The sequence below is a fragment of the Mercenaria mercenaria genome, chromosome 3 (assembly GCF_021730395.1).
Source record: "Mercenaria mercenaria strain notata chromosome 3, MADL_Memer_1, whole genome shotgun sequence".
Classification (NCBI taxonomy): Eukaryota; Metazoa; Mollusca; class Bivalvia; order Venerida; family Veneridae; genus Mercenaria; species Mercenaria mercenaria.
This window is the reverse complement of record NC_069363.1, coordinates 87,409,428-87,434,177: the sequence shown is the minus strand read 5'-3', so window position 1 is coordinate 87,434,177 and position 24,750 is coordinate 87,409,428. Positions and strand designations below refer to the sequence as shown.

Genomic DNA, 24,750 nt, shown 5'->3' with positions numbered 1-24,750 from the left:
TACAAAAATGTTTGGTAAATGGAACAACATCTTTACCAACAATCTACCTGTCCATTACACCTTTTACCTTACTGTCCTGTACCATTGGATACTTAAAATTTTCTAAAATGTTGTCAGCCCTTTAATAAAAAATTTGTAAAGAAGTGAAAGTAACGACGTTTAATCTAGCTATGTGAAGCACTGGGACATTACTGCAATTGCATCAAAATGAAGCGAAGACATGTAACAGTAAAAATTGTGAGTTTTTAAAGGCGTTAAACTGTCCAGAAATATGGCCCCTTCATGCAGTCTCTTTCCATAATTCAATACATATGGGAGTAAAATGGTGATGCTTTTGTAGACCTATATACAAGTTTATATGTTGTTTGATTTTCATGAAATCAACACTTTTTTCTATGATTTGGTGATGTTCGATTTTTTTCCAAAGCCTGGACCTAACTCCTAAAACAGACTATCAGATTGGATAACGTGATCTCTTTCATAGCTTACTTGTCGGTCTAACACCAGATCAGCACATTCCTCACAATGTTACAAGAAAAGCACGATTAAGTAGGTGTTCATATTACAACGCAACCATGTCCTAAAAGCAAAACAACAAAAACGAAATAAAAATAAGGACCAACCATGGGTACTGTTTTGATGGCTTCAGCATTCAAGAACAAATTAAAGCTGGAAAGTCGCCATATGACGTATCATGTGCCGGTGTGACGTTAAATCCAACAAAATAAAATAAATAAATTATCCAACATGTTAACGCTTGACCTACTGTAAGCTTTTATCATACTTTTGGAAACTGGTTACCGTGTTCAATCAATTGATCAAATATTTTGTCGTGATGTTTCGCCAATTTACCCACTCCTCAAACATAATTGCTCAGCAGTTCAGTTTCGAGATTTTTTGTTTTTGTTTTTTAAAATTCCAGACTTTAATTGTCCATCACTCAGGCGATTGCAAATGAATCAAAGTTTTAGTGAACATATAATTAAGTTAATCTGGTATTTACTACTGATAAATAAGCACTAACGATACAAATTAATTATAATACTAGTAAACAATAGTATGATCCTAAGCGTGGGACAGTTTTGAGTAATTACAGTTTTTGTGTCACGAGGTCTAAGTCGGAAAGACAAACTCTTGACCGTATATTTTAGTATAGATACGGTCACTCGTTGTCTATCCTCTACATGGACAAGAGCATTCGAAAAAATACGAATATGTATCATATTAGACTCGTTTATCTTGATGAAAATTACATTTTTTTCGGAAAGAAAAAACAACAATATGTAAATAGAATTATGGTGCTCTAAATGTTTAGCCATCGTTTTATTGAGGATGGAAAGTGATCTAACTGCTTTCATTAATTTTCCATTACATAAAGACTGGAATCCGGAAACATATACTAACATAATGTTTATTTTGTGAAAAGAGAAATAATATTTCTATATGAATGAATAGAGCAACCTAATTTATCAAAATATATGGCCTGTAGACAATTCATAACAAACTAAAATGAATAAGATTACTTTGCTTTCCACGGAGTAACGCACGAGCTGTACTTTGTCCAAAGCTATACCAAGGTCAGAACAAAATCTATTCTATCATAATGTATGTATGGATGTTTGTTTAGGACATGTATCTTGTTTTTTAAATGTTAAATCATCCAGTGTGCACGGCATCTTTTTTCGAGAGCATGATCTCTTATCTCGTGATCATGACATCTGATCTCGATCGCACAACATCCTATCTCGTGGTTACGACATCTTACCACGAGCGAACGATATGTTATCTCGTGCGCTAAAAACATATCTTTTGCACATGACATACTATTTCGTGCGCATGACATGTTATCTCGAGTGCACAACATATTTCCTCGAGCGCAAGATATGTTATCACGAAAGACTGTTTATCTTGAGCGATGGATATTTTGTCTCGTGCCTGCAATAAAGAGTAAAGGGACACCTGGCGTCTCCTCCACAATTAACCAAATGACAAACATTATGTTGGTGTTACGTTACATCCTACAAAATGAATAAATATTTTGAATGCCCTGCCATTTTTGGTGGCTGATTTGTGCCATTCCGTTCTGTCGCAGCGACACAACGTCAAACGTCGCTGAACGTCGCCGCGCCAAGTTTTGCCCAGCTTAACATTGTTTTTTCTTTTTGCCTTCCGGAATGACATAATATTAATTTGTTGGAGACAAAAATAAGTAAAATTTAATAGCTATGATATCTTGAGGAATCACCAGAGGAAATTGTTCACTATTTCCCCCATCAAGATCCCACAACATTTTTTTCAACGACAATCTACAACCCAAAACACTGCGAAATATCCAGTAAAATAAAACGCATAAAACTGTTGTCAGATTTCGGTACCTTTATCTATTCACATACATCACATTCCCTATTTGAAAGATATAAAAGGAAAAACAGTCAACCCTGTCTATAATGACCATCCTTGGGAGAGCCAAAATGTGATCTTTATTGGAAGGTGGTCTTTATTAACAGGTTAAAATACACTGTATATGTTAAAATGGGAAAAAACATGTGGTCTTTAGAGCCAGGTGGTCTCTGTTAAGAGGTGGTATTTAACATAGGTTTGATAGTACATAAGAGCTAGATATGGTGTATGGCATATATAAAAGCTGTATTTACTCTACTTTACTATGTGACTTACGCAATATTTTTCAGACTACATGGCTGGTTGGTAATAATAAATACGTATACTGCCTGAATGTCATTAATAATCTTTAAAATTATCTTTTCAAAATTGAACTGTCTTTAAGTTTAAATTATTAACATAAATTTAGAGCCAAATTAAGTTAGGGATTTTGTAATGCATGTTGCTTTTCGATTTCAGAGAGGCACAGTGTAAATTTGTTCAACCCATGTACATTCTTCACTCAAAATACAATGAATGTATCAGATGCACTTTAAAATGATTGATAAAAATTTATATACTTTTCTGGCATCCAGTACGTTAATTCATATCTGTATCACCTTTGGGATGCTGTAGCTGAAGGACATGTATACAGTTTTCTCTATATCCCGCAACGGTTAGTCTACATCGTTGTCTATCAAAGCACAACGAGACTTGTGAATTTAACATACCAACAACTGTTCCCAGAACTTGTTTTCCATTATAATCAACCTGATGCACTCTTTCGCCATTATCTAATACAAGTACAGTACCGTCCCCAACAACACATACATCTACTGTTTCAAACCATATGTCAGACTTCAAAGTGAATAGACGGTTTCTTTTGTTATCTGTTGTTATAAGACCTTTTTCAAAATGTATAATATAAATTCGTTCACCGTCATCACTGATAGCAATATGGGGGAAAACGACTTTGTTTCTTTTATGTTATAAAGAATTTGTTTCCACTGACAGTGTATGGTATATATATTTTGTCACCACCTCTGACATAGAGTATATCACCATGACAAGCCAGACAGTTACAGCTGTGGTCAAGCTTTACATCATGCTCAAGCTTTGTGTTACCCGATACATTCACATACTGAATTCTACCATCCGCACTACAGACAACAGCTCTGTCGACACCTATATAACACACGTCAGTCCAAGTCCAACTACAGGGCAAAATGGGAATATCACAGTGACAGACAACACCTCTATCGTCACCTATATTACACACGTCAATCGAATAATAGGACCCGTTCGGAAAATCACAGTGGCTGACGACGTTGTACGAACAGTCAATTGTCTTTAGTTTACCGTTATTATTATCAGGAAGCATACGGATACTGCGTATACCACAGTCATCTTTATCATTGTCGTCTCTGTTAATCAAACGGTTCTTTATCTGTACATTAGTCTCCTATCATACGTTTAACGGCAAGCCTTTGATTATGTTTCCCGTAAGACCTTTCTGATACGACTTGCTTTAATCCAACACATGATCCGGAAGTATTATAAAAATGAGGTTAGGTAAATACTAAATACACAATTGTCTTGATAAACAATAGTCCTACACACACTTTTATACATATAAACATTAATAATGAAATTTGTTTTTGCTAATCATATTTTAAAAAAAAAATATTTAAAAAGTCTTTATACATGTAAAGATGTGTAACTGTTATTAAATATATCAAAACGTATTAGTGTTGAAGAGTATATTTCCTCCAATTATATAATACTGTTTAATTAAAGTCAATAAGCGATGCATTTAATAATAAACTACACATTGATGTTATCATTTTTATTTCATATTAATGTTTGTCTTCTTTTCTATGTACATGTATTAGTTCATGGAATCGTGATGAATGGTGTATTTCTAGTTTAGATAGCTTGGGGAGCGAAGTGACATTATAGACTCTCATTCATTACAAGGTACAACTCCTACTTCTGAGTCTGTACAGTCATATTTTCAGTATATTCTATGTATATTATAACGTTACTGACGGTAGAACCGGATTAATCCTACAATCACTTAATGAAGAGATAATATTACTGGTAGCAGGTATTTATCAACACTTAACTGACATCAGGGTTAATTCTTGCAAATAAGCATCACCTTGTTTCCTTTAACGCTCGACTTTTCGAAGAAAAAGCAGAGCTATTGCACTCGCCCCGGTGTCGGCGTCGGCGTCGGCGTCGCCGTTGGTTAAAGTTGTTTGATTAAGTCAAATATCTCTGTTACTATCAAAGCTTTTGGCTTGAAACTTACAATACTTATTTTCCATCTAAGTTGACACCAGGAGAAACAATATCCATAACTCTGATCTGAATTTTGACAGAATTATGCCCCTTTTTAACTTAGAATTGTTTGTTAAAAGTCAAATATCTCTGTTACTGTTAAAGCTTTTGACTTGAAACTTAAAATATTTATTTACTATCAAAGTCTACACCAGGAGACACAATTCCCATAACTCTGTTTGAATTTTGACAGAGTTATGTCCTTTTTTAACTTAGAATTTTTTTACTGGCAAAGCTCTAATTCAGAGTCAAGCGCGCTGTCTTCCGGACAGCTCTTTTTTCTTGTCCGACAATCGAGAGAGCTTAGTTTCCTTTTATTACAAAATCACTAATTGACCTACACTCAGTGCATAAATACTTTAAAGGATGAACTTTAATGTATTTAATATTATAAAATGACTTCTGAAAGGAAAAAATAGTTCGTCAAACGAAACTGTCTATTCCTAGTTAGCAATGACACTAATTGTATACATTGATGACAAAATTTATTACTTTTAATCATAAAATAACAATATGAAAAGATGATACTGCAGAAGCTGACAAACAGACGCCTGTTGTAAGAAGCTCAAATGTTGTTTACAAGATATCAAATGTGTTTTTGTGTGAATACAATACATAGTTTTTCAAAACATTTGTACATATGTATATTAAAAAATCATGAGAATATCTGGACCAAAAAGAAGCTGATATAAATGCTGAAAGCCCTAAAGCGCAAAACTGCTTCGCATGATTTGTAATGATTTTATGCCGAACTGAGAAGACCGGAATTATTTCTGCTAATAATCAATTACATCCGCATAGATCGTGAAGTTCCCGCACACTTGAACTGATCACAGGAGTTTGAAGCTCAATCAATAAAAATGTATATATAGGTAAGATCTCTTAAAGAGATCGCAGATCTCTGAAAGAGATCCAGGTTGGCAACTTCACGCGTCGTTTTGATTTTATGAAGGGCGATTTTGAGGGCAAATGATGACGGATTTCTAATCACCATTTGAAAGACTATATTTGTTTTTCAAAAGTACTTACATAATGGGTCATATATATATAAAAAATATACATGAGCAGTTTTGGTATTCGGCCATTCCGTGTTCAGCTTCCGGTCTGTCAGGAAGGAATGATCCGAAGGTATTGCTTAGCAACATTTTAAGGATCTTTGCATCACATAGGTTATAGGCGAACATTGTAATTGTTCAGCCGATCCAAAATTACAAAGTGGGGAAAAAACGAAAGAGAAATAAAATTATAAACCCCTAAAAACCCCAGTGATGAATCGTTTAATGAATATATTTTACACACGCAAACAGAATCAATATTTCTACATTTTAGCCTACGATGTGTAAACAATGCTGCAACCACTGACTTTTCAAAGTATTATGTGACGCCATTTGCTTACGTCATAAGTGAAATAAAAAGAAATCAGAAAAAAGCATTGAATATTATGTACATATCTGTAATGTCAAATGAGTAGTGTTACGATTATTTAGTTATGTTTGTCTTTATTGTTTGTCACTTACTCAAATGCGTAGTTTTTTAGTATTCAGGACGCCAATACCGACAGTGCAGACGATCACAATTCAGATTTTTCTCCCGTTAGTAAGTGTAAATGCCTTCAATAATTATTAAAACAAGCCTGCCTACTTCGATTTCTGCATAATATCTATTACTGATTTGAACCTTCATTGGTGCCAGAGAAGAAAAACTGGCCATATTGCAAAACTTTAGGCAGGAAAGTGACATAAAAGAAATGTTATATGGACAAAAGCATAAAACAAAATATGACATACAATGTATAAGTCTCGTTTTTCTCGATCATTTTTTTTTCAGAATAAGAATTATGGCACTCTCTCTACTTAGCCATCATTTTATTAAGGACGGAAAGAAAAGGATACAAATAATGTTAATGCTTCCATTTTCTATAACATAAATCGGGATATGATATTTCTGTATGAATTATTCTAATATGGTTGTCTCTGTTAAAACACTCTTACGCTAGAATGACGTCACATTAACGTGCGGTGACGTCAAACTTTTTATTGCGACCAGGAAAGAGCGCTTCTTTATTCATTTTTATGTTTGTGATTAAGGGCATTTAAGAATGGAAATAATTTATAGCACAAACGTGCTTTAACACAAGCACTCTTTTGCTATAAATTATTTCTTAAATATAGCAACTTGATTTATCCCCAAAACGGCTAGTAGACAATTTTTTAACTTATTTTATGGATATGGTTATTTGTTTTTCACGGAATAACACGCGAACTGTATTTTGCCCAAAGCTAGATCTATATCATAGCTATGTCAAGGTCACAAACCTCGTTCTATCATAATGTATGTATGGAGATTTATTTAGGACATGTATCTATTTTCTTAAACAAATAAATTATCTCGTGCACACGCCATCTTCTTTTGAGAACATGACATCTTATCTCGTGGTAACGACATATCATCTCGATTCGCACGACATCTTATCGCGTGCGCTCAAAACCATATCTTGTGCACATGACATGTTATCTCGAGTGCACGTCATGTTATCTCGAGCACAAGACATATTATCTCGAGCGCACGACATCTCGTGCCTGAAAAAATGCGTTAAGGGGCACCTGGCGTCTAGAATTGTAGTGGTGTGATGTTAAATCAAGCAATATAAATACATATCGTGAAGACCCTGCCATCTTTGATGGCTGTTTGTGCCATTTTGTTCTGTCGCAGCGACACAACGACACACATAGTTTTTGTTGTTGTTTTTTTCTTGTTTTGTTTTTCGCCTTCTCGGAATGACAACCTTTTAGCTTTTAGTATTAATTAAATGGACACAAAATTTAGTAAGATTTAATAGTTATGATACTTTGTTAGTCACTTATGAAGTGTAACCAGAGAAAATTTCTCACTCTTTCCCTCCCCCACCCCCCTCCCCACCCCTCACCCCGACCTCGACCTTCAGTCCTTAAGTGAGTCAATCGGTGGCATTTGTAATTCTTACACGACCAGCGAATAACCTACATACATGTAAAGCAAAATATATCTTGGGTTATTCTGCAATAAACCACTCGCGTGCAATGACGTCATCCGATCCAGGTGCGTAGCACGGTCGTAAAAAGTAGTAACCATTTTTTCGAACACTGTTGATACTAGTATGTCGTGTTAGAATTGAAAAACAAGTTCCCAAGTGTGATTTATCGTAGAATAACCCTAGGTTTTCGTTCTTATGCGAAACAATAGTTCACTCAGGCCTACGACCTTCGTGATATATTCTTACGCATAAGAATTTTAAACACGGGTTATTCTTCGATTACCCATATTTGGGAACTTATTATTTCTTACATAACATGATTTTTGATTACATATAGCTAGATAGAGAGGGCAGTATGCGTGTGTGCGTGCGCCTGCCCGCCCATCAGCTGTTTAATTTTTGTTGTAGTACATTGGGAATAAACTGCTGTATGCTTGCCTAAGTGAGGTGGATTCTTGTGAGCATGACTTACCCAAACCTGTTAGCAAAGAGTGGCCTTAACCGTTCAGATAGAGTCGCAAATATCCATCCCACTGAGTAAAGCATAAAGTATTTTTCAAATGTACGTCAGAGTTATAATCTGGATAAAAAAATAGCCGGACAGACGGACGGACAGTAGGACGCATGCAAGAAGGTACGCACGCATTCACGCATATATTTTGCCCTGTATATTGTCGTGAAAGATATTTATTTATTTTTTTAAGTTATCATGTCACTGTTGGACTCACTGATGGATTGAATGATATAGGGTCAGGGGAGTTGGGTAGGGGTGATAAATTTTCACTAGTAACATTTCGTTGGGGACCGACAAATACATCATAACTATTCACAGCTATTACCACATTTTATCTCCAGTTTAATTGATAAATTCGAAGACGACAAGGTGACGTTTGGCTGGGTGACATTAGGCGGGGCGACGTCTGGTGGTTCGCCATCACGACGTTTGTCGTTGTGTCGCGGCGAAAGATCAAAATAACGAAATGGCACAAATCAGAAACCATAGACAGCTGCCAAATATTTTTATATTTTCAACAATTAGTTTCATTTGCATCTTTTTGGGAGCGTGGGAGCTGGTGCCTGTCTATAGAAAAAATATCACTATTATTGTAATGAGTCTACGGAAGACCGGTGCACCATGCTAATTTTCAAATGCTAAAATGTTGTGCGCTCGAGATAAGATGCCTAGCCCACGAGATAGATGCACGAGCTCGTGAAATGCCGTGCGCTCGAATTAAGACGCCGTGCGAACGAGGTAAGATGTTGAACGCAAAAGATAATGTGTCGTGCCTAAGAGATAAGATGTCTTGCGCTTGATATTAAAATATGTTGTGTGCTCGAGATAAGATGTCGTTAACATGAGATTAGATGTCGTGCACGTTGGTCCGACATCTTGTCTCGTGTGCACGAGACAATCTAATCAAATAAAAAATTAAAAGCATGTCCTAAGCATACAATCGTATGTATGTAATTGAAATATTTAGAGTTTCGCCATAAAAATTAATGTAAAGAAGACAATTCAATCACCGAGAATTGCTTTATCACCAACAGTAATCAAGGGAGAGAATTCCCAAAATTTCAACTTGAAAGTTGACCTTGCGGGACAAATAGCAAGTGTCCTTTCGGTAAGGACATTAAACTAATAATCAACAAATACAATGCAAGAAGAAATACAGGTCTCTGCACGACTGTCATAAACGAGACCCAAGCAAATTCATCCCTTTAACTATATCTTTATATTTTAGACAAACCCGCCAAATTTACTGTTCAGCTGTTTCCTAAAAGGTGTAAATGTAAATATTTAAGAGATATTTTTCAACGGCAATCTGCAACCCAGAAAACGGTGATATATACACAGAAATAAAACTCAATAATTAACATTCAGGATATAATGTCCATTTGATAAATTTGTAATACTGATTGCCTCTAGTTGCCTGTGATCATGTATTTAAATAGTAATTTTATCAGACAAAATTAACATGTGAATAACTTTGGATACAATATTGCTCTTTTTTCTAGGTACCCTTCTGTATTCACTTACATCACATTCCCTATTTGAAAAATATAAAAAATGAAATATATAAGAGCCATATTGCAGTTAAGCAGATATGTTGTATGGCTTATAAAAAGCTGAATTCTTGTTACTTTTCAGACTACACAGCTGGTTGGTAATAACATGTACTGCATGAATGTCATTTATCATCTTAAACATTATCTTTTCATAATTGAATTGTCTTAAATTTTAAAACATTAACACAAATCCTGAGCCAGTTTAAGTGAATGATGATTTTGTAATACATTTTGCTTTTCGATTTAAGAAAGGAACAGTGTTAATTTGTTCAACTCATGTATATTCTTCACTCTTTACACAATCAATGTATCAGATGTAGTTTAAACTAATGTATATGTTTTTATCATTTTCTTGCATCCAGTACGTTAATTCATATCTGTATCACCATTGCGATGCTGTAGCTTAAAGACAGATATACAGTTTTCTCTGTTGCTTGTTAAGATTAGTCTACACCGTTGTCTATCAAAACACAACCTGCGTTTTATATCTATATCATAAGACCGGTCAACAACAATTGTTCCAAGAACTTGTTTACCACTATAATCAACCTGATGTACACTTCCTTCAATGTCTAATACAAGTACAGTACCGTCCCTAACAACACATACATCTAGTATTTGATGCTCTATGTCAGTCTTCAAAGTGAACAGATGGTTTCCTTTGTTATCTATTGTTATAAGTTCTGCAGTAACATTTGTAATATAAATTCGTTCACCGTCGTCACTGATAGCCATACGGGAGGAAAATGGGTATGTTTCTTTTATTTTGTAAAGCAGATGTTTCCCCTGGCAGTGTATGGTATAGGTATATATTGCGTCATCACCTCTGACATAGAGTATATCACCATGACAAGCCAGACCGTAACATCTGTGCTCAAGCTTTACATCATGCTCATGCTTCATCTTACCCGATACATTCACATACCGAATTATATCAGAATAACTGGCAACAGCTCTATCGTTACCTATGTAACACACGTCATTCCAACTAGCAAGAAACGGAATACCACAGTGACTGACGACTTTGTACGAACTGTCAGTTTTCTTCATTTTACCGTTATGATTATCAATAAGGAGAACTTTACCATCAGGAAACATACGGATACTGCTTATACCACAGTCACCTTCATCATTGGCGTCTCTGTTAATCAAACGATTCTTTATCTGTACATTATAGTCTCCTATCTTACGTTTAATGATAAGACTTTGATTCTGTTTCCCGTATGACCTTTCTGATACGACTTGCTTTAATCCAACACAGGATCTGGAAGTATAAACAATAAGGTAATGTACTCATTTATCTAATATAAACAATAGTCCTTCACATATTAGTATACATATACACATTGATAATAAATAAAGGATAGTTGTTTTAAATACGAATCATAAATATTAGAAAAATATTTAAAAAGTCTTTATACATGTACAGATGTGTAACTGTTATTTCATATATCAAAACGTATTAGTATTGAAGAGTATATTTGCTCCAGTTATATAATACTGTTTAATTAAAGTCAATAAGTGATACATTTAATAACAAACTACACATTGATGTTATCATTTTTATTTCATATAAATGTATGTCTTCTTTTCTATATACATGTACTGGTTCTTGGAATCGTGATGAATGATGTGTTTCTAGTTAAGATAGCGTAAGCATTCTGTACAGCTTTAACGGAATTAAAACCTTCACATCTGTTGATTACTATAAATATCTTAAGATATTATATTAAATTTTCCAGTCCTCAGAGGGTGATATATGACTTAAAAATGGACCATCAATTAAAAATTTCTGTTTGGTTCCTAATTTCATATATATATATATATATATATATATACAAACAATAATATACGATCAACCGATCAACTACCTCGTTCAGATAAGCAATGGCGTCTTGAACACCTAGTTGTCCGGAAAGTGGGGCTCCGCCTTTAGCATCTTTAATCTCCAATACGGCTTTGAACAAATCAATATAGCATTGCAATTGACCCTCTGATAACTCATAGTTAGCATTGTGAAGTATCTCATTGCGTGCGTCCCTCGCCTATAACAACATCCATACAGATAAAGTAAATAACAGTTACTTTCGTCAGATACTGAATTTCAACAAAACTTTTATCATTCGGATACTGTTTTTGACATGTTATCCTAACGTTAACCGAAGTTCAAGACAGGCTGGTACAGAACAAACATGATTTGAAATGAAACATGTGTGCCACTTTAAACAAAATATGAACAAACCTATATTTGATTTATCGTTCAGATACTATTTAAGAATTGTTTTTCTATTTTAGTTCATGCAAAATGAAGACAGAATACGATCAGCAAATCCATCAATCGCGCTAGCGTTTCATGTTTAATTTGCCGATCCTATTCTATGATTCATTTTGCATGAACTCCGAAAACAAATTAATTCATTTCTAATTTTACATCATATTTCATTTCGTTTGGTAATCAGATTATATCATCAGTTAGAAACATTTTGTTATATTAAAAAATCAGTTTTCTGGTCATTCTGTTCACAAGACAGAACAACTGCGACGTCATCCCATCAAAACAGCGGCCCGTAATCACTAAGGTGCACTTTCGTAACTTTGGCACATTTCGTTTTGCAGTTCATACAAAATAAATGTCATCATTTTTATTGGAAAAGAATATGGCGAACGTAAATATATATGATATGTTACACTAACGTTGAACAGTCGGTTAGAAATGATACATATATGCCCATTTTAAACAAAGACACCGACTCAGTATAGATATATGTGTGCGTGTGTATGTGCATGCTAATATGTATGTGTGAGTGATTTGTGAGATCTAGTTCCTTTGGATAAACCGTTTATCTACCTGTCTAAATAGGTCTGTTTCTCCATTTATTTCGACGTCACCAAGACTTCTATGGATGAAATTGTTGTTGATCAACAGACTCAGTAGTCCTGAACAGTCAACATCTTTCGCTGACGGCTTGCCTTTGTAACCAGTAGTACTGATATAGCATGTAGCAACACTCCAAGGATCGATGCCCCACGATTGTATATCTGTGTTCGCAAGCGATAAATCGAAGAATCGGTGATCAAAAAAGATTTTATCATAAAACTTACTACAAAATCCTCGGTTTGGACAAACCCTCCTGTTGTTTTGCTGTTTAGAACACAGACACTTAGATTTCTTTGGACACTGTCCCTGTATGTGTGACGGGAGAAGAACCTCTTCTGTACAGTTTTCACATACAACAGATGGAAGCTGCTTTTTAATTTCATAGTGATGAGATTGTACGGAATTTTCAACAAATTCCTGTATACCCTGTTTCAAACATTTTATACCAAGAGCACCTCTGATCCAGTTTTTGAACAGATCTTCTGTCAGTTGCTTTTTGTGTAAAAGATTAAGACTGCCTGAAATATAAATAACACGTTTGCATTTTACGGAAGAGATTGTGTGGTGTTAATTTTAAATTCGACCTTACATAAAGCAGACATAGGTGTTGCCAAACCGTTCAACAAGTGTATACAGTAACAAAGTCTAATTTATTGCAAAAAAGATACACTAAGTAAACATTTTCGGATTCGCCAGTTAATACTTATATTTCAAACGGCAAAATTAAAAAACACACATTAAAATATATTCGCAATTTTATGATATGTTCTGTCTGATGTGAAGCATAAATCAAAGCAACACATTCAAAGTCCTGAACTGATAATAATATCTAAAAAGTTAGAAATGACTGAATATGATAACTTTTTATCTATAAACACACTTAACATCAATACGTGGGTCTTTAATATTACCATGACAGCAATATTCATATTGAGATATTAACAATTTGTTGACAAATAACAGAAAGTACCTTTTATTATCAAGTTTGTACTTGACTTTTTCTCACCAAAGGCAACTGTGTAATCACCATCATCCTCAAACTTTGCATTCCTAATTGTAAGCTTGTGTTCTAGCCCCTGCACTTCGACGAGGTGTCTTATACCTTGTGTAATTTCTGTGCCATCATGATTCCATATCACTTCATTCGTATGTAGGTTGACCGCACACATTAGAACAATATCCATATTCTCTCTGACATCTGCCTTTGCTGTAGTTACATGCAATTTCTCGGTTATCATCAAAGGTCTTTCTGTTTGGAATGATTTGACAACATTGATATTCATTGATATTTTTTGCTTAAATATGCATGCAAGTATATACATAAGTTTACAACAAAACAAAACCAAATGACTCGGGTAACAGGTTCAATAAACCTTTCATTCAGCCCTTTATTAATGTTTATAGCTATGTGATGATTGTCATATGAGCCGTGCCATGAGAAAACCAACATAGTGGGTTTGCGAACAGCATGGATCCAGACCAGCCTGCGCTTACAGTTTCTCCAATTCTAATAGGCTTTAAAATCACGGCTCGTATGCATTTTCTTGTTTTCCTGCGCCTAATTAAAATGACATTTTCTACGTCCCAATAACCAGGTGTTACGTTAATGTCTAAAATAAACGTCTTAGTAAATGGCAGTAACGTGTCCCTAGTGGACATCAACACTCCTTAGCTGGCATAAACACTCAAGCTACGCGTTCTAACCTGTATATAACCAATCATACCAATAACCAAATAAGATATGTCATTACAATTTAATATGTTTATAACAATTTTTTCTTCTGTATTTCGTCCCAACAAGAAACGAGAATGAGTTATTATGCAGTAATTCTCAAAACAAGAAACCACACAACTAAATTCACGTATTACTATTATGTCAATATTACAAAAATATAACTAAACAAAGTTAGTGTGACAGGAAAGGCCGTACCGGCGACAGTAACCATCAGAACAAATCAACACCCTTTACAATATTTACAAATTTATTTACATAAGATGATTATTTACAATGAATAGATATAAAAAGAAAAAAAAACTGATTATAAGAAAGAAAGAAAAATCAAAGTTCAGTATCTCCGGATACAAAAGATCTTACAGTTCCATTCTAATCTGACGTGACACAGTTCTTTAATTTAATTGTGAACTTTAAGTAGCACAAACAAAACATATCTCTAAATTCAGTCCCTTTAAACCGTGAATACGTTGATTCCGTGTTGGCTCCCTATGGTGGTAGGTGATTGCATCCCTGAGCTGACTTCAGAGGATAACAAAAATCATCGTCTTTGCGGTTTACGGCACAACCATGGGACGAAAGCTCTGCGCTGGGAATATCACATCCAGGCGAGTGAAGACAAGTAAACCTCGGGCATTGTACTTCCGGGTTATGGCATCACCAGGTAAAATCGTCTGGCGGAAGAAGCTAAAATATATAACATATGGTAAGCACCATAGCAAAACAAATAAGTCAGGGCATAAAACTGCTCCTTTGGGTACACCATACCTCCGTAGGCTCCCATAAATAATACGTGCTACTTATACAAAATATATGTGCTACTAAGTTCATACGTCACGTGATTAAAATACGTCACTAATTACTTCCATTATTACCAAAATTAATTACTTAAAAGTCTGACATTGAAGTATGAAAAAGATATGAAAAGTTTATGATGAAACATTATAGATACGGAAATGATAAACTGCAGCTATTATTTACAACTACAAATTAACAAAATTCAATATAAATCAAATGTTATATGAGAGTTGGCATCCATATAATATCTAATGCCATACACTACCACGGACATTAATTAGATGTGCTATAGACTGGCAAACAATTACAAATTACAATAACATATTACAAACATGGTACTAGACTTGCCATATATTTATACATAACAATACAATGCAGTAATGGCGTTCCATAATTAACAAAATGTTTGACAACGGTGCTTTACAATTATCACGATACAAATTTCAGTATAAATCTAACATCTTATATAAACGAAACGTTTAGACTCCTCTTTCTAAATAATTTACAAAAGTCTGAAAAAATTTAATAAATTATCCTAACATACCGAAACTAGCTAAAATCACATGCCGAAAAGTAAATGTTACAGAATTCTGTAGAATGAACAAAAATTTATCAAATAAAAATCGTAATGCAAAAATCATACAAAAATCTAACAAATAAATTTCTTACCTCGATCGAGCATAAATTTCTAGCAAGAAAATAATTCAGACATAGATTCGTCTATAATGTCGTAAGGTGGTGTGCGCAAGGCATATCTAGTCCAGTCTATTTAAAGGATAATGTCCCGCCAAATACTAAATTTCATGGGATTCACGGCTAAGCCGTGGACTCCGACTATTTGTGTTTCCACGGGATTCACGATATAGCCGGGGAATCTAACTACTTTGGCGCGAATTTAAATTGACAATTTGAGGCCCATTATAGTGGTTTTGGGGATAAAAACATAAATTACTGAAGTTTATAAATATCAACTTTCTTATTACTGAACCGAATTTAATGAAATTTACATGGAAATTTAAGTTATGAAATACAGAAAAACATGAGAGGTATTTTATGCGTGAAATCTGACATTTACCTCAATAACTCAAAAATTTACAAAAAGATGATGCAATACCTGCATTTACACTACAGATAAAATAAGGCCCGTATGTCAATTTGTGACAGTTAGAGAATATTTGATATCTCAAATATGTGTTGCATTTAAACAACAATCATATGAAGAGTATTGTTACGTTCTCTTAAACTACAGCAGGTGTTTATACCTGAAACTTTGAGGGAAGCCTTTGTTGATTCTATGCCACATACGCACGAATAATATCCTGCATCTGTCAACTTTGTTTTTGAAATCACTAACCAGTGCGTAAATTCATCTGCAACAAGTTTTAAGCTATCTGTTGATTCTACAGGTTTGTAATCATGTTGCCATATAACTGCTTTGTCAGAATCATTGAGTTTGCATGTGATAATTGCTGGTTCGCCGACATAAACAAACGTGTCTTGAAGTTTTTTCGTGAATACTAGGTTTTCTGTAACACAAATTATATTTCAGTCTCATTTGAGTTGCCAATAATAAACGATCATAAGAGTATATTCCTTTTTACCATCATTCCTTAAAAATATTTGATCTTGGTATAAGGCACCCAGTATAACGGTGCTATATTAAGCGTTGATCTAGGTTAGACCAAACCTTAACGAAAAGCTTACCGTACTTAGACTGCAAGCATTTAGTTTCATGTTAGATGTCTGTTGATAGGTATACTTATAGTTAACAATGGACATAGGATGCCTTTTTATTATTCTGGAAAATTGGAGTAGTGATTTACAAATTTCATTGTGTGATTTTGATTCAGAAAGTTAATCAGCGGATTTGAATGCCGTAAACTATAAAGGGTGTTTTTTATAAATATATCGTGTCTGTATACGTTGTATTGTAATGGTACCTTGGTATAAAATAGGATAACAAATGTCATCAGTTAGATGTTAATGAAAACCTTCTATCAATACTCCATCGCTAAATTATTAATGTGTCAGAATAATTTGTATATTTGATATATTGATAACTTTACACATAAGCACAGATAGTGCCTGACTCCCTTTTCATGTTGTCATTGCTATAATTATTGTTGAATTGCTGTTATTAATAGAATTTGGGTCATTTGTGACTGATTTGGGTTCATTATGTGGATAGCTGGGTACCAGCATCATACATTATATTATATACAAAAGTTAGAGGGAATCAGATATTTGATAGAGCAGGTACACGTTGTAAAACGCTATGTTTAAATTTGGACCAATCAGAAACAAGTTCTAAAAATAGCACGTCTGCTGAGGTATAAATAGGTAGATGGATGACTGAGAGGGCATTCGGTATCCAGCGGTAGAAGAAGACACATCGAGGATTCAACTAATAATTTATCCCAGTACCTTGATAAGGAGACTATTGCAGTTACCCTGTCAGGGCGAATATATTATTAAAAAGAAGACTTTGGAAGTTCATAGACTAAAGAAGAGTTGCAGGATTTTAACAAGGTTTCGAGTTAGAGAGCCAGCGCATAGGAGTTCTACCTTAAGGGTAGTGGAATGCTATAGAATAGCTCATAATTGAAATCATTTTGGCAAGGTAGCCAGAGAATAATTCTATATACGAGATACTTGGTCTCAACAGCTATACGTTTTAACAAAGGACATTCTATTTCGTTTGTCAGCTAGTCTAAGATATAGTCATCTTAGCGATAGGACCCATTTCATTGTTAAAGATACTAAAGGCGTAGGCACTTCCGTGGGTCATATAACTCGTATCCTGGCATAATGTATGTATAGGTTTGCAATACCAAGAAGGAAATACAGACTATTAACATTTACATTTTACATTATGATTACCTTCCATTTTCAAAACTACCTTTAAGTGTTAGAGTTGTGCTTGATTTCACATCACCATAATCAACTGTGTAATCACCCCCATCTTCTAAAGTAGCATTACGGATTGTGAGTTTATGTTCTAGTTCCTGTACTGATACACATAGTCTATCACACGGTTTAATTTCTTTGCCGTTATGTCGCCAAACACTATTGTTTGAATGCTGGTCGACTGTACAAGTTAGGATGATATCCGCATTCACTCTTACGTTGATTTCTGCTGTCGCTACATGTAAGTTCCTGATTATCTTCAAAGGTTTCTCTGTTTTAAATATATAACAGTTTATATTACAATAACAATAGTCCAGCAATGAAATACCGTATAAGTACTTTTTCTGCGGGAAATTATTTCTACTTTTTTTTCGGAAGACACTAATACCGCAGATATAAAATCCGCAGAAAAGTTTGTCCTGAGATGCCGTGATACGACGATACAAGCCGCCATTTTAATCCGGTTAAGTATAAGACAATGCCTTCTAGCGTTATCGGCTTTTGTCGAATGCCGACGAAGCATGTTTAAAATTCAGTAGTAACGGTAATGTAATAGAACCGTTTTATTATTCTTTTGCTGTTGAATAAACCATAATACATGCAAAAACATAGAATTTGTTTGATTTTTGTTCACCATTTAGCAGTCAGCTGTCAGTTTCAGGTTTTGGCTGGCGATGGTCATGTTAACCGTTATTTGTATGGGACTTTTAAAAGGGGTGATTAATAATAATAACAAAATATATCATACCGTTACAATGTACAGAATGTTTACAATATATAGATTCGGACATTTTTCGTGTCTGTTTGGCATGATCGTATTCGTTTATTTGCCTCTTGCGTCACGCTGACTGACTGCCAACATGTTCAAAAGTCCAAAACAAAAACAGTGTGAACAAGTTACTGAAGTATTGCCATGCAATACGAAGTCCACTACTGGAAGGCAACTAATTTACTCTGCCAAAATATTACATAATGATCTGTCAATGATGTATGAACAATTTTGTACAACATAAGTATGTTATAACACAACATTTGGTTTAACTGGGTCAAGGTATCACATATAACATTCATTATGGGGAACATTTTCGTCAAGTAATATTAAACTTTCTTAACGGATTACAACGTTATGAACCAGAAAGGAATGAAAACCTAGTGACCTTTGACCTTTGACTGGCGCATTGACCTTTGAATTAGGAGGGTGTCGAGTAAAACACATTGTTTCTTCATGGAAAACATTTGTGTCATGTAATTGTAAAATCAATTCATTGTTGACAGAGTTATTGACTACACAGGGAAAAAGCAAATAACTTTGACCTCCAAGTGTAACATTGAACTTTGAGCTTGGGAGCTGGCTGTTGCGCATGGCATGTCATCTTTTTATGATGTGCCAAGATATATTTAAATTCATTAAAGTATTGTTGAACAACAGACCGGACAGGGAAAAAGAGCTGTTTGCCTTTTACCTCCGAATGTGACCTTACGTTTCTACCTAGGGTCCAGAATTCGCGCATGACATGTCGTCTCATCCTGTGTGTCCTTATACTCTACTTGCATACTTAGCAAATTCTTTAATAGCTTTTAAGACGAACATATATGCAATGGATGTTTTGATGAGTACGCCATTCAGAATCAGACATGATAGAACAAATAATTATTCTTTATTTGTGGCACATACCAAATATATAGATTATAAGTAAGTTAAACCCCATTAACTCCTTTTGGAAATTATTGAAACGTAATATGTTTAGTCACTGTCTTTGTTGCAATGTGAAACGTACATTTTCATTTCATTTTTAATGCGCTTATTTGATATACATGTTTTTGAAGATAGTTTTGTAATTATTATTTCAAATTGTCTCAAATAGCATTTGGCTGTTTTAAAATGTCTTAACTAATAATGAGAGGTGCATATTAGTACTCCGTCCATTACTTTGGAATAATCAAAATCATTAAACCATATCGCGGGTGATGTCGAAGCACTTAGATATGACAGACATTTTCAGCTCTTGCAATCGATGGCCCTTATTCCATTTATTAGGTAACATGCTTGTTTAAAGGGTATTTGCAAAGCAATGCGAACAAAACATAATAAACCAATACTCTTAACAAATTTGATGCTGGTGATATTGTGGTTTTATCAGAGCTCAATTACTGGACTTTTTTCTAGGCATAAGTGTTACGATCTAGAGTGTCGGTATTTGCTACTTTTCGATAATTTTATAAATATTAATACAATACTCATTTCAGCAATGGAAAAATGCGACCTTCACCTAAACACGAAGTAGGTTGTTGAAACGATCTACTATTGGTAAATGTTTTAAACGCGTATGGTGTATTTTTAGACCTCAGACACCATCAAGCTTACATTAAACGTTGTCTGACCTAGAACTGCTATTTGACCACCAAAGGCATGCCATCCCGGTAAAGAGCATTCCATTGTCCTACCTTTAAAGTTTGCAAATTTCATAATTTGTACAAATATGGCTACGCGTAGAACGTCTTAATTCCAATTCCAATAACCATTTGATCGGTCAGAATTCAGTATGCAATTTATGTTACATTTTTTTGACAAAAACGACAGTCAAAATCTACATGTAATCATCAAACTTGAAGTTTATATAGCGGACCCCGAATGACAACATGTTCCGTATGTTTACGTATTCTCCGGATTTTTCCGTATATTACTGTGAAATCAGTAATGTTCGTGGGGGACTAATTTTCGTGGATTTCGTGGTTGAGTCAATCCACGAAATTTAATCCCAACGAATACGTAAAATTCCCACTCATTTTATGTTCAGAAGTTGAAATCCACGAATTTTCGTCCCTACGAAATTGCCGTTTTGACCAAAACCACGAAATTTCATGCCCACGAAATTAAATGATTTCACAGTAACTTATTTTCTGGCATTTTTCTGGCATCTGGTTATGATAAAAGAGAAAGTTTTCTTTTATGACTGACAGATGACAAAATAGCATTTGAGAAAATGTTATCGCACGGAAATTGTCGATTGTCATTATCAGTCCACTACACTGAAAGTGTGGCCAGCGACTTAGTAAGTCATACTGGACCAATTTCAAAAATCATACAAATAAATACATATCTAAATTGATTTACCAAGTCACGTGTTCTGTCACATCCTATATTTTGTTAATCAATAGATATTTTAATACACATTCAATAGTATTACGTGAGTCTGGACTGAAATCAACACGCACACAGGTATTCAATGCCTGCAAATAATATTCCAAACGCAACCAACAAGCCACAAACATCCCGACCGCCAAACAGTCTTATGCAGCTGTAGAACAGAATGCGTTAGAAACCGTCTACCGACATTGTGTATTTTTCGAGTACCTAGCATTTCCTTAGAGCACATTCAACTTATTCACAGTCGCAACATAACATTTATGGTGCCATGTTTCGTTTAATATACGTAGAGCTTCAACTTGCATCTGGACATTTAGGTATATGTTATCTACATGCATACATAGCAAGTTATTTAAATAGCTTAAGCTTATCACACACATACAGATATGTCCGTGCGTTAAGGTACGGTGCGGATGAGACTGTTTTGTTGGGACTCGGACACAGATAAATACGGAGCAGTACGTCTTAGTAGGGGAAAAATGGCGAGAAACGGGGAAGAAAATGATACAGGAGGACAAAAAGTACGGATAGGTACGGTGTACTAAATTGAACTACGTGTTACTGCGCCGGGCATCCTCAGATAACTACGTTCAGCTACGGATCAATACGCATGACTGCGTTTGCATTAAGGTTTAGTAACTGGTCGGTAAGTTTCATATATATTAATCACCATGAATTTTTGGGGCGACTTTGTCCTGTATAGCCATTTGAACATGCAGGTTGACATCTTTCGTCTGTTTTATTCTGTTTATCAATTCCATGTTAACTCTGGTGGATTCTGATTTAAAGGAATAAATCATTCGTGTACACTCCAATTTTGCTGTCTCGTCATCAATGTTTTTGATAAGACCCAGAATTGCCGGATGTAACGCAGCCCATTTTGTCTCGAAAGTCTTGTAGCTAAGCGAAGCAGAGTCAGCGTAATTATCCAAATCTTTTCTTTGGCCACTTATGCATAATATTGCTTCCCGCTCTGTATCGGTAAGACACGACTCAAATAGGGCCAATGTTACATCACAGAGCAAGTGTATGTCCCAAGAATCAATATCTGCATTTACTTCATCATCTTGAAACAGCTGAGGAAACGCTTTGAAAGTATCCTTCTTTTCAGCTAAAAGATTGGCAAGACTTCCCATGTATTGTTTCCTGACTTCTCTTTCAATTACGGCCTTTACACCCACTGGTGCAGCTTGCCCCAGAAGTAGAAGATGTCTCAAGTAAAGTTCATGACCCCTTGTTATTTCCTCTTCACTCTATGGAAAATTATCAGACATTTTATTTTCATATATAAAAGAAGGTTTCATGTTTGATATACATACAAAATACTGGTGGCAAAAATTATTTATTAATTAAAAGTAACTGTTCAAATATCTTATTAGTAAGAGGTTATTGTTTACAAAGAAATGTCAATATACACGTTGAATACTTTGCGGCTTTTTAAAAAGTATTTTCCATTATCCTCATTATATGTATATCGTTTTGTGTATGATTGCATATAAATGATAATCAGTATAGATCGGAAATAAAAATAATAGTCAGTATACTGGGCTATAAAAATTGAGATTTATTGGCAAGCAGGTAATACACAAGATATACATGTAGAATGTTTTAATTAGCTTAACCTCTATATTTTGATAAGCTGCTGATAAGTATACTTTATCGAATTGCTATATGCTATTTTGTCAAGATGGCGTCCAATATAGTGGCGGTCCATTATTACGGTAGTTGATTTTTTTGTTTTTGTTTTGGGTTTAACGCCGTTTTTCAACAGTATTTCTGTCATGTAACGGCGGGCAGTTAACCTAACCAGTGTTCCTGGGTTCTGTACCAGTACAAACCTGTTCTCCGCAAGTAACTGCCAACTTCCCCACATGAATTATCAGAGGTGGAGGACTAATGATTTCAGACACAATGTCGTTTATCAAATAGTCACGGAGAACATACGCCCCGCCCGAGGATCGAACTCGCGACCCCGCGATCCGTAGACCAACGCTCTTACCTACTGAACTAAGCGGGCGGGCTTTACGGTAGTAGGCCGGTTATTCTGAATGTCAACGTTAAACTAATTCCAACAGAATCTTTCTTATGATAAATATGTTCTTTAATATGAAGTGAAACACTAAAAAAAAGTCCTCAAAAATCGGGCGACAGAGTTTTCAGATACAACGTCGGAAAGTTTATGTTTTGTTCGTTTTCTGACGATGTCCATTACCATACACCATATCGCTCGTTTTCCTACTTCCGGTTCTGACGTAAACAAAGCGTCTGCAAAGTTTACTGTGAAAGTGTTACATTATCCGTTTATTTAACCACCAAGACGAATATATTTCAAAGGATTGGTAAATATACGTTTATTTGCAACAATAAATACAACATTTACGCCACTACGACTTTTTAAAAGAGGCGAAAATAAGCAAGGTCTTTTAATATTTTATGTTTTCGCGATTTGTTTACTAGAGGCTAATACACTTTATTATGTCCAGTATTGGCCACATAAGCTTTAGTACAGTAAACATACGTATTTATATCTATAATCGTAATGAAAAAAACAGGTATTTATGAAAGAAAATATAGAAAAACACGTTGCTTAATAAGGAATATAACCAAAAAATAAATCTACGGAAGCGTTTTTGGGTCATAAATTGAAAAATGGAAAAACTCTGCAAATAGGCTATTGCGTGTATTTTTGACAGAAAGTAAAGAATATATATTATTATTATTCGAAATAATATTTGTTTTTCGTTAAATTGATTAAGAAAAGATATTATGATTCATTGTAAAATTTAAATTGTAGTGAATTGTAACATAGTAAACCCATTTATTTCTATTTAAAACGAAAAAAAGTAAATTTATTTTATTTATTTTTTGTTCATTTCAGGAAATATGGAATGCGTAGCACAATTAATTATATTTGAAACACTGTTAAAGAGAAGCTGATGAAACAGATGTACATTATCTTTGATTACTGCTGCTTACTGCTTTTTCTGGCGATGAGCATGAAGTAAGACCATAATGATTTTGAAATTTTATAAGTTATATCTGAACGGCATTCATGAAACTTAGTTTAGTTTTGAAAAAAAAGAATAATGATTTCGTTTTTATTTCAAACCAGGTAACTATTGCAACGGAAGTCTATTCACATCAATGCGATATGTACACTAGATGTCTCGATTTTATTTTGTCATTATAAAATATTAACGAAGTACGCTGTGATATATTAAAAAACTCTCCATATTGTTTTCCAGCACTGAGCAGCAAGCCTGTGTTATTTGTAAAGTAAAAGATGAAGGTCCTACTACCAAGCTTGGTACAAAGGGGTGCATGAGTTAAGTGACAGTTAGCAAGAAGAAAGGTACACAATTTTATATTTTTCTAATTATTCTGCGTTGAAAGATTTCAGTTCTCAGAGGACATGGAAGAACAATGAAGCCAGTTATGTCCTGTTTTATACATGAACAATTATATGTTATTATCAAGTTAATTTT

At 34.6% G+C, this 24,750-nt stretch overlaps 2 protein-coding genes across 2 annotated transcripts in view; both read right to left on the bottom strand.

Annotated features, from left to right (window-relative positions):
* Nucleotides 1-3,361: 3,361 nt before the first annotated feature.
* On the bottom strand, nucleotides 3,362-21,390 carry LOC123524791 (uncharacterized). Its single transcript, XM_053539814.1, has 8 exons — nucleotides 21,306-21,390; nucleotides 18,110-18,388; nucleotides 16,473-16,736; nucleotides 13,651-13,929; nucleotides 12,651-13,198; nucleotides 11,663-11,847; nucleotides 10,278-11,066; nucleotides 3,362-3,803 (listed from the first exon to the last, which is right to left on the bottom strand). The coding sequence occupies exons 1-8, from the start codon at nucleotides 21,388-21,390 to the stop codon at nucleotides 3,362-3,364; spliced, it is 2,871 nt and encodes a 956-aa protein (XP_053395789.1).
* The window catches only part of LOC128555762 (uncharacterized), a 20,984-nt gene continuing 17,095 nt past the window's right edge, over nucleotides 20,862-24,750 (bottom strand). Inside the window, exon 3 of the mRNA XM_053539181.1 lies at nucleotides 20,862-22,518. Within this exon, the coding sequence (XP_053395156.1) occupies nucleotides 21,928-22,518 (591 nt within the window). The 3' untranslated portion in view covers nucleotides 20,862-21,927. The remainder of the gene's footprint in view (nucleotides 22,519-24,750) is intronic.

What these genes read in the sequence shown, in the direction of transcription:
- LOC123524791 (XM_053539814.1), bottom strand. Translation starts at nt 21,390, where the DNA reads ATGTTTGTGGCTTGTTGGTTGCGTTTGGAATATTATTTGCAGGCATTG. An exon ending in TGATTTCAGTCCAGACTCAC is followed by an intron (nt 18,389 to 21,305) that starts GTAATACTATTG and finishes TATTTAAAACAG; the next exon opens with AGAAACCTTTGAAGATAATC. An exon ending in CACAACTCTAACACTTAAAG is followed by an intron (nt 16,737 to 18,109) that starts GTAGTTTTGAAA and finishes TTTGTGTTACAG; the next exon opens with AAAACCTAGTATTCACGAAA.